At 43.2% G+C, this 11,306-nt stretch overlaps 1 protein-coding gene across 1 annotated transcript; it reads left to right on the plus strand.

The window, feature by feature from the left end:
- The first annotated feature begins 453 nt into the window (after positions 1–453).
- On the plus strand, positions 454–10,775 carry smcr8a (Smith-Magenis syndrome chromosome region, candidate 8a). The gene is made up of 3 exons (XM_039611666.1): positions 454–1,672; positions 3,394–5,160; positions 7,619–10,775. The coding sequence occupies exons 1-3, from the start codon at positions 1,071–1,073 to the stop codon at positions 8,073–8,075; spliced, it is 2,826 nt and encodes a 941-aa protein (XP_039467600.1). The 5' UTR covers positions 454–1,070; the 3' UTR covers positions 8,076–10,775.
- Positions 10,776–11,306: the final 531 nt, after the last annotated feature.

An 11,306-nucleotide genomic window follows, 5' to 3' on the forward strand; every position in this document is an offset into this window, starting at 1 on the left:
AAACGAAAACCTTAAAACGGGTTTAGAAAGTATATTACAATACGTCCATTCAATTTTACTGTTGTCTAGATGTGTAGCATATGTTTTATGATTAAAAAATTTTTTTTTCAGAATAACGCTAACGCAATGTTACTCAGTTGTTAAAAAACAAAAACAAAATACACTCTAAATATACCCATTTTTTTTACATGCCAGAATAACTTACTATTTGTAATTTGGGGTTTGATAATTGGGTTTTACTTTCTAGAATATATTATATTGTTTTAAAAAAAAATCTCTAAAATGTAAAATTGATAATTAATTAGTGGCTTTCAAGGCTCTATAATTATTTTGAAAAAAAAACCCAGATCTTATTTCCTAATATGTATTTATACCCGTGGAGTGCTTTAAACCTGTTTCAAATTCAAATAAAATGAAATAAACTGAATTGAATTTCGGTTTCAGGGTGGATTTCCTCCACACGGGACTTACGTTGATCACATGACCGAGCTACAAGCAGCTGAGTAAACATGGCGTCCGTGTCTGACTGTGGGAATTCAGTGCAGCGCTTCAAGCTGTAAGCGGCGTTTTTGCGGCCCCGGTGTTTGAGCCACGGACTCAGAAATCACCGTAACACAGGGGAGACGTGAAGACTTGAAGAGGAGGAAAGAAGAAGCTCTCCGCTAATGCTGCTTTATCCTTTTTTCTCCTTCTTGCACAGCACCTGATGCCTCCTAGGTCGCTGTGATTGGCGCTGGATAATTGCTTTTGTTAACACAGACGCTCATTTGTGTTTCTGTGAGTCAGCTGCTTTTTTTTTTTTTTTTTTTTTTAAATAAGCGATCCTCCTCTGTGGACTAAACTATGCAGGGGCGCAGATGCCTTTAGGGACACCTGTGTGTCCCCCGCTTCGTGAGTTATATAAAACAGATTGATTTTCTTGGACCCTTTTCACGCTTAATCAGCATCACCTGGCGAGGTGCTTTATGGACTGTGTGAGTGCAGGATGACCTGTTTAACTGTTTTTTAAGGCTATTAGTGGAACTGCACTCGTGTCTTGTGTTTCTCATGTCTTGCTTAGAAACACCACTATGATAGGCTCCCCGGATGTGGTGGCTTTCGCTAAAGAGGACGAGTATGGGCAGACCAGTCCTGATCTCTGGCCTCTCCCAGAGGAGTTCTCTGTCCCCCTCTATCCTCTGGCTGACTCCAACCCCTGGGCCAAAACCTCCTATGCCAAGTTCACCAAAGACTTCATCCTCATCTCAGAGTTCTCTGAACAGGTGGGCCCACAGCCTCTCCTTACTATCCCAGATGATCCCAAAGTCTGTGGCACTTTCGACCTCAACTACTTCTCCCTGCGCATCATGTCAGTGGACTACCAGGCCTCCTTCGTGGGGCATCCGCCTGGCACTGGCTACCCAAGGCTCAGCTTTGTGGAGGACTCCAGGGTGGTGTTGGGCGACTCGAAAGAGGGGGCATTTGCCTATGTGCATCACCTTACCCTTTATGACCTTGAGGCGAGAGGCTTCGTGCGGCCCTTCTGCATGGCCTACGTTGCAGCAGATGAAAAGAAGATCATGCTGCAGTTTCAGGAGCTTTCTCTTCGCTTCTCACAGGCTTCAGAGTGCCTGAAGGCCGGGAACAGGAGAGCATTTGCCAAGGAACTCCAGAGGAAGCTCCGAGACCTTGAGTAAGAATGCCAGTGCAACCTTAGCTGTTCTCCTATATACGGTTTAAAAAGATTTCATCCAAATAAGAAGTTTCAGATTCTCAGTGAGCAGGGTTTCTTGGCAGCTTGATCTACTGATGTGTGCTAGAATGATGCTTCTGTGGGCTAGAAGGATCAGGGATGGCTGTCACTGTAGAGTACTGAAACTCTATAACACAAACAGGTGCCCTAAATGGAAGGTGGGGGATTCTCAACCCTTAAAGGAAAAACTGTGTGTTTGGACATTTAGCCAGCAGAAAAGAAGTGATGAGAGATTAGTTTGATTTAGTTTGATCTGAACTGTGAGGCTGAGTTTTGGCACAGCTGTGATTTGAATCAAATGTTAACATGCTGGGATTAAAAATATGAGTATTCTGACATTTAATTGATATTATGTTGATAGGTTTCAAAATATTTTTAACTACTATAATGCTAAAAGAAATGTGAGAGGATTGCGAGAGCATATTGTCCTCCGGCGACAATATGCCTTCACCAGACACTTTATTAGGTACATCTTTGAAGCACCGTGTTGGCCCCCCTTTTACCTTCAGAACAGCCTTAATTCTTCATGGCTTAGATTCAGCAAGATGCTAGAAGCTTTTCTCAGAGATTTTGATCCATATTGACATGAGAGCATCACACAGTTACTGCAGATTTGTCGCATGGGCATCTGTGATGTGAATCTCCTGTTCCACCACATCCCAAAGGTGGGAAGTGGTAGAACAGGAGACCTTCCACTGAGATCTGGTGACTGTGGCGACCATATGAGTACAGTGAACTTGTCATGTTCAAGAAGCCAGTTTGAGATGATTAATGTTTTTTGAAATGTGTTATCCTGTTGAAAGCAGCCATCAGATGATCACAGTAGTCATAAAGGGATGGACATGGTAAGCAACAATACTCAGGTGGACTGTGACGTAACAAGAAACTGTAGCCTCAGTTTTTTTGTTCTTAGCTGACAGGACCCAGTGTGGTCTTCAGCTGCTGTACATGTTGTGTGTTCAGAGATGTTCCTCTGCATAAATTGGCTGTAACAAGCAGTTATTTGAGTAGCTGTGGCCTTCCTGCCATCTGGAAATTCCCCTTTGGTGTCAAGAAGACATTTTCTCCCAGAGAGCTGTCGCTCACTGGACATTTTCTGTTTTTCAAACCAGTCTCTGTAAACCTAAGAGATGTTTGTGTGGCACAGTCAGTAGTAATAGCAGTCGCTTCTGAAATATTTCCAACATGCCTAAATGCTTTGAGTTGCTGCCACGTGATTGACAGATTAGATATTTGAACAGCTATATCTCGTAAAGTGGCCTGTGATTGTATTTCTGTACAGAATTTAATCCATTTTGTAGCTGTCAAAAAATCCAAACCATCATATGTTAGATGGTCACTAAACTCAGCAGGGTTCATACTCTGTGGACAATGAATGTGTATATAACATCTTCATAATTCATTCAATAATGGGTACGATGTTTTACCATTCATCAATGTATTGGTAAAATCAGTTAGCAGATCAATACAGATATCATTGGAGCCACAATAATAGCATTGCTAAAAATAAAATGATCCCCACTCTGCTCCAAGCTGTGGGTCTCAGCTGCAGGTATCCAGTGTTTCCTGTGCTTGGTTAGTCTTATCCTGTTGTGTCAGGTAATATTTATATCCCTGTGTGAAAAACAGGTCGATCACTATCTCTGTTGTACTCTCCTCAGGTACACTCACTCTGTGTTGCAGCGGGAGGAGGGCCTGCAGAGAGAGGCGGGGCCTCAGAGCATGTACTCTGCTCATGCTGTGGAGAAGGCCAACGAACTGGCCAACGTGGAAAAGAGCATTTTTGAACACAGAGACTTGCTGAAGCAGATCAGCTCCTACCACCGCCGTCCACGACGGGATCCTCACGCTGTCACCTGCCAAAAGTGTGTGGACGAGTGCTTGAGTGAGTGCGAAGAGCTGCTGAACAAATACGCCAAGATTGCCTACCCTTGTGGTTACGGTGAGAAAGCGGGGAAAGGAGAGGACGGACAGGGTCATCCTCGTGGACAAGGTGAAGATGATGATGAGGAGGAGGAGGAGGGTGTTAAACGCAAGCTCTCCTACACGCCACAGCTGATCAAAGCTAAATCTGCCAAATGTTTTGACAAGCGCCTGAAGACCCTGCAGGAGCTGTGTGACAAGACTTTCTATGAGGCCACTGTGGAGCTCCTGAAGGAGACAGAAAGAAGTTTCCGGGGTGACCTGTGTTACCTCTACACACGCCGCCTGGACAAGGCACTGCAGAGAAAACAGAGAGTCACTACCTTTTTGTTTGAGGAGGACCTCAATGATGATGATGAGGATGAACTGGGAACACTAAGACCATTCTGTGCTGTGAACCATGCCGTAGATAATTATGTACTCTTAAATCCGCCTCCTATTGTTCTGGCACCAGAACCTCATGAGCTGGATGCGCTGGAACGTCCGGAGCATCTAGACCCAGCTTCTGAGACCAGTATTACTCTGGAGAGTGAGCTCGGACTTGGGGAGAGTCATCTGGAGTCCTCCCCTTCAGACCAGACTCTTGAAACCCAGGAGAGCTCAGAGGAGACCAAAGGAAGCTTCAGCAGTGATAAGAGTGGAGTGGGTCTAGCAGAGATACAGCAGAGTCTGGTTAGTATGAAGTCAGAAGCGCCTGATCCTGATCCTGACTCTGACTTGACCCCTGACCCAAACCATAACCTGGAGAGAGAGAGCAGCAGTGAAGAGATGGAGACAACTGCAGGGGAGGATGAAGGTGAGAATGGTGGAGACCAGACACCCGTGTCTTTGTTGGAAGTGGTGTCTGAGCTTGAGGCCAACAGGGAGGAGGAGTTCGAAGGAGTAAGTGGGTCCGAGTTGCTGGTTCCGATAGACACAGCATGCTGTATGGTCCAGGAGGGTTTCCTCTATGAGGCTTCTGCCCCAGAGGCAGTGCCTCATCCCTGCCAAAACTCTCATCTGCAGCCCTCTCAAACCCTTGTGGTCAACCAGGAACCCCAGGCCCTTCTTCCACTCCAGGATGACTACACTGTCGGCTCTCCGTGCTCGGAGAGCCCTGCGACTGGGTTGGACCTGCCTAGCGGCCTCCTTGGAGATGCAGTTTCCCGTACTTCGGCGGAAGATGGGTCAGACTGCACCATGAGTGCTTCCACGGGGTCCGATCAGACCGCGTCACCTCTCGGCTATGGGGCGTTGGTGACCTTGCGTCAGAGGAAGAAGGCTGGCCAAGGAGCCTTGAGGTTTGTGCGTCAGTACCCCTTTGCCATCCAAGCCCTGTGGTGCCTGCTGAGTGGCAGAACCCTGGTGGTGCTCGGGGCAGATGAGGGGAGAGTCCGCCGGTTGGTGGCGGCTCTGGCTCTCTTCGTACCGGCTCCGGGGAAGTGTGGAGAGAGGGTTCAAGCTTGGTTGTCCTGTCCCTTCACCCTGACTGACCTGCAGAGGTGGAAACTCATTGGATTGCAGAGGTATGAATGGAGTCAAGAAACTCTGATGCACTTTGGCATTATAGGCAGTTAATCACAGACATTCATACTTTCTAAGCTCAGCAGAATGGGTAGTACTAGGAAAATCAAACTAATGAGTGATGACGCTTTTAACAAAGATTAAATAAAGCATAAAGTTTGCTTTTCACAGAACCTTAGCAAGTCTCCATCAATGTGAAGTTTGAAGGTGACTGTTTATTCTACATTTTCTTGTTTGTATTGCGCCGTACGCTACTCTTACTCATCCCCCGTGACTCACACTTTGATGACTCACACAGCTAAGCATACAGCTATTCAACCTTGAGCACATCTGTCCCTGAACTTCTTTTTCATTTCTACTCATCTTTCTGATGACAACGTGGCTGCGAATCCCCCAAAGTCATTCACACAAGATGGGGATTCAAGGCGACTGAGTGTATTTGTTACACTCATTCAGTTGATACATAGACAACAAGTATAACATTCAGATTCTGCTGAATTGTGCAATGCTAAGGCTTGTGCAGCAGGTAATGTAACACTACAGTGAAATCATTCATAAGTAGATAAAGTATCAGAATTGGTACATAAACTCTTTTATTATTAAAAGACTTGCCTTTTTGAATGATCTTAGTGTGGAATCACAAATCATTAATCATCCATTTAGAAATCAACTTTAAAAGTCTAAAATGACTCAGAAAAATTACAGTCTATCTAATTCAACTCTCTCTCTATATACATATATATCACCAAATCACAACAGTCACTTCAAGGTGCTTTATATTGTAAGGTAAAGATCCTACAATAATACGAAGAAAACTCCAACATTAGGAAATCCTCTATGAGAAAGCACATGGCAACAGTGGGAAGGAAAAACTGCCTTTTACCAGGAAGAAACTTCCAACACAACCAAGCTCAGGGAGGGGCAGCTATCTGCCCAGAGTAGTTATGAGTAAGGGGAGGGAGACAGGACAAAAACAACATTGTTGAAGAAAGGCAGAGATTATTTTTTTTCAGTCAAAGGACTAGATGTTACAATCCCTGACAATGCAGATTACATGCAGAGTGTTGTGTAAACATATATTGAGTGAAGAAGAAACACCCAGTGGATCATGGGAATCCACCAGCAGCTTGAGTCTGTTGCAGTGTGACAAAAATAAGGGTGGTTTGGGGTGACCTGATCCAGCCCTAACTAAAAGTGGGAGCTGGTTCCACAGAAGAGGGGCCTGAGAGCTGAAGGCTCTGCCTCCCATTCTACTTTTAAATATCCTACTTTTTTTCTTTTCTTTTTTTTTAAATATGCACATTGAAGGATATATATTCTGGTCAGAAAAAGACTGAAAGATTCCTCATTGTGTTACTTTACAATGAAGTAAACAAGGGAAGGGGAGAACATTAACTAATCTCAAAAACCTGGTAGCATAGTTGGATTAGTTACACAAATTACTGTATATTAAAAAAAAATAAAAAAATAGCTGAAATGTGCAGTGGTGTATCAGTGAGCTTGATCCTGTCCAAAGACCAATATGAAGTGGCTGTTTATATGACCGTAAATAGCTATCCATCTTCCTGTGTTAGCCTGTTTTCAAAAATAAATATATATTTAAAAAACAAAACAAATCAAAAATGTAGGTAAACAGCTGAACAGATGTTGCCTTGAATGCATGAAAATAAATTGTCACTGGATGAGAGTTAAATATCCAAACCCAGTTGCTACCCAGTTGATGGTGCTATCAAAGGGATAAAAAGTAAAACCTTTCAAAATGTATCTAGTGATTGAAATTCTGCCATAAAACAGCAGTTTTCCAAAACTGTAATACAGGCCAAATTGGAAAATTGTTTAACTCTGAAAATTCAAGTGGCTAATGGGATTTTTCAAATTAATGGCTCCACAGAGCCCTTAATTTGGTGCTTTTACCCACTTTTAAAATATTGTTTCAATTATCTGCTGCACTGTACATCAGATGTGATTTTTGTGGGCCATCTGATTGTTCTCATTAGTCTAATTGTTTTTCCAAACACAGCCCTTTGCATACTAGGTTTAACTATTACATGCACATGCTACAGTATAGTTTGGCCTGTGATTTTACTCTGTTAGGTGGTTGCTAGGCAACATAGAGACATCATAATGTATCATGCATAAGTTTTTTAGAGATTAGGTGTTATTGGCATAAAATTAAAATGACCTTGTCTTTTACCAGGTGTTATAGGTGCATAAACCCTACACAGGTAATTTTTGCCAGTTGCTAGGCAATGTGATGATGCCAAAAATAAGTGAGGATGCAATGAGATGAATTTTCAGGAGCCTGAATTGTACCAAGTGTGGTTGCTGAACTCCTGATGGTTCCTTTATTTTGAGACTCTAATGCACTGAGCAGCATTCGGAAATGCCTTAGTTGTTTTTGAGTAACAGGAGAGAGGGAGAACTAACAAGGACCGCTGTCTTGCTCTCTCGTCCCCACAGGGTCGCATCCCCCCTGGGCTCCAGCATGCTTTACTCGCTCTCCCGCTACAGCCGCTACATCTCCATCCTGGACGCCGACCACAAAACCTTACGCTGCCCGCAGTATCGTGGCCAGCTGCTTGCGAACATCGCTGACCACCGCACCTATATCCGCCGGGGCTCCACCTACTTCCTCCACTTGCAGAGTACACTCTGTCACCTGGCAGCCAAGGCCTTCTTGTTCACTTTCACCCATCACCTCCACCTGCCGGTCAGCTCCACCGAGGGGCTCGAGGTCGTGGAGAGCCGCCGCCGGTGCTTCCTGCAGGAGCAGCTGGGGCTTAGCGAGGAGGACAGCCAGATACTGCTCTACCTCAGTCAGCTCATCACTCAGCAGTACCTACAGCCCACTGGCAGCAGTGCAGCAGCACCTTCTTTTAGTTTTAACTACACCACCAGCATTTTATATAAGATCTAATACTACACAGGGAGGAGGATTGTTACATTTTTGCAGAATTCATCTGTGATATTTCACTTTTTAATGGACCAAATGTGATCTTAATAAGGTCTAGGGTCAGTTTAGTTTCAGGACAAAACTCACTGCACTGGTTATGGTTTTATCTGTGCTCCATCTCTCCGTCTCTCTCTGCCTTGCTGTCTTTTTCCTTCGGAGCAGGGAGAAGGATACAGAGTGAGTTGTGACTGTCTGTGAGCGGATCACTTGAGTGTATTCGATCTGGAGCATATTGACGCAGCTACAGAGCAGAGCAACAGAGCGGATGAAGGCTGGCACACACACAAACACACACACACACACCTGTTAAATGTTACAGAACTCAATCTGACGCCACTGCTCGTGTGTGCTCAGCCGGCAGCTTGCAAACAGGTTCGGTCTCAGCTAAGTGTCAACACCTACCAGTCACGGAGCAGTTTGTCAGCTTTGACTTCATTCGCGCTATATGTAAACATGTTTTTCAGGCTTATGGGAACAAACTCACATATGCTGACACTTTGTGCCCATCGAGGACAGACGTCTGCTTACGACACCTAATTAGCACCGCGGAGGCTTATTACAGCAAGTTTTTGTGACATTCCTAAATATTTGAAAATCACCGCAGAACTTTCAAAGGTCAAAACACTTTAATTTTCTTCGTTTTGCACATCCACACTCTTGTTATTCATCCTCTCTTTGTTATGAATTCATTTTAATGCACATTCCCGCACAGATGAATGTCCTGCTACCGTCTGAATTTGACCGAGTTAGACTTAACCCGTGAGAGCACTAAGGGCTGCTGGGTTGCTCATGCATGAGGAAGTTAGAAGAGCTTGGATTCATTCAGCTCCATGTGATAAGTTGCATGTACTGTAATTGCACACGCATTTAACCGTGTATAGAGCCAGCAGCTGCCGAAACCTGTTGGTATTTACTCCTGCTGAGCATTTTCACTATTATTATTACTCACACAGTCAGGAAGATTTTATAGCCTCTTAACCTGTATTAGATTTCACTGTTGTCTTAAACTTGTGTGAGGCTGTCGGGGTGATCGCTGTACTGATAATCTTTTTGGTTTCGTCGTGTTTAGATGAAGTGACTTTGACCAGACACTGAACGGTTTTGAGGATGCGTTTTGTTTTGTATAGTTTTTATTATGAGAGGAAATTCTTTCTCGCACCATCCGGGGTTTGATTTCAGACAGTTGCCTGTCCTTTATTTAACAAACCTTTGCTGGGGATGTGTTCTGAACAAATCTCTGTTGTGTATTTATTGTTATTTTTGATTCTGACCATTTGTCTGTGATTTGTGCACATTTGTGTTTGGACAATTGAAGAAGTAAGACATTTTAAAGTGGCCGTATTATTATTCTAATTTATAGAGCCATGCTTTCATTGCTGGGCTCCAGTAGTGTACCTTCCCATGATTCACACAGTAGTCGGTATTTATCTTACTTTATATTGAGCCCCTTAGTACATCCAATGTGTGAATCAAGCTGTCCCTTTTAGCCACCTTCCTGCTGATTGGCTGCCCTTCACCTGACTTCCACTACAGAATCTGGTGCAGGTGATTGGCACCATCTCCATGTACCTGTTTATAAAGTTCTGAAAACAAACTAAGCCTATTAAAATGCACAGTTTCACGATTTCCCAATTCGATCCAGAAGAAGGAGATAGTGAGTTTAAGGTTTACAGACAAGTTTACGCTGTCTGCTTATTGTGGGACAGAACACTGGATATTTATTCCAGCGTTTGCATAAAGTATATCCTCTTTAATAGTTGTATAGATGAGGAAAGTGGCTGAAATTGACACTAAAGTGGAAAACTGTAAAGAAATACCAAAGGTATGTGGCCAGTAAAATGTTCTGACAGTACAGTATAACTGCTTTTACTTCTAATCAAAGCTCACAAGCTTTAGCAAAACTGCGAGAGCCGCTTAGCTAAATGTAAATGTGCCCATTCATTGTAATTACTAACTTCCAGGTCACTTATAGCCTGTGGTTCGGACTCCTCAACCTCTTTTAAAGCATAATAGGTCCACTTTAATTATTGAAGTTATATTGGCCAGTAATGAAGAAGCGTCCTCGACAGTGTCTTTAAATTTTATTGTTCCTAGTTCTGTGGCGTCAGTGATTGGAGCTGTCATGGTAACTGTACTTGTGAATGCATGGTTTTAATGTGAAAGGTCAAACAGCGTAGGATCAGGTCTGCTGTCTTCTAACTACATTCAAGGCTTTTAAAACAATTGACAGCAATCTGAAAATTTTTAAATTCCATTCAGTGTATTATTTCAGTTTAGTGCAGTTTGGGCTTAGTGATTATCGTTCTTTTGCTGCATGTGATGTCTGTTTAAAGCGCTTGAAAGCTACTTTTTTTTTTTTGTGCTCAAATGTTACAGCATTTGTTTTTTGTTTTTTAGTAGCTAATGTCTCCCTAATGCAAAAAGCTGAATGTAATCTGAATAAGCCATACCACAGTGTGCTTAACATGTTGTCACTCAGTGTCCTTATGTTGCCATATCATGTCTACCTTTTGTATCTCATCATGAGGGGGCGCTGAGCTGTCTTCCGCTCCGTACGGCGGTGTGTTTGCCAGTGACCTGAATAAAGCACGTTGTGAATGTCTTGATGTTTTTAATGCCATGTTGATGATATTCATTTATTAAATTATTTTTTTGCCTGATTAAGCACTTGTAATCGTGTTGATAATGCTGAACCTTACTGTGAGAAACCGCAACGACAGACCAGCACAACCCGCAGTACAAATCACCGTTAAGCAGGACAGAGACCAGCAGATTTGTGTCTGCGTGAGTGGCTTTAGTGATGGCAGAGGTGTCAGTGTTTGAGGTGTCATGAATAATAAATGTTCAGCTGTGAATACATCTAATTGCAATGCTGGAGCAGCAGAAGGAAAGTGGCTGAGGGCGGAGAAAGTGCCAGTAAATGAATAATGTGGGGGGAAAAAGTCTGCACCAATACAGAAATGATTCCTCTTGATTTTATTTTCATGCTTTTCAGGAACTGAACGTGTGGGCAGGTCAGTGCCTAACTTGTGATATTTGGTTCAGTCTTTAATGATCAAATGATTTTGTAGGGAACATGCCTTGATGTCTCTGGTGTTTGTTGTTTAGCATCTTGGTCAAATTCAAAGACGATAAACTGTCTTCATTATATCTTGCTTTTGAGAATATGTTTTTTGGAAGAAATATAAATGTGTA

The sequence above is a fragment of the Oreochromis aureus genome, linkage group 4 (genome assembly GCF_013358895.1).
Source record: "Oreochromis aureus strain Israel breed Guangdong linkage group 4, ZZ_aureus, whole genome shotgun sequence".
NCBI classification, from domain to species: Eukaryota; Metazoa; Chordata; class Actinopteri; order Cichliformes; family Cichlidae; genus Oreochromis; species Oreochromis aureus.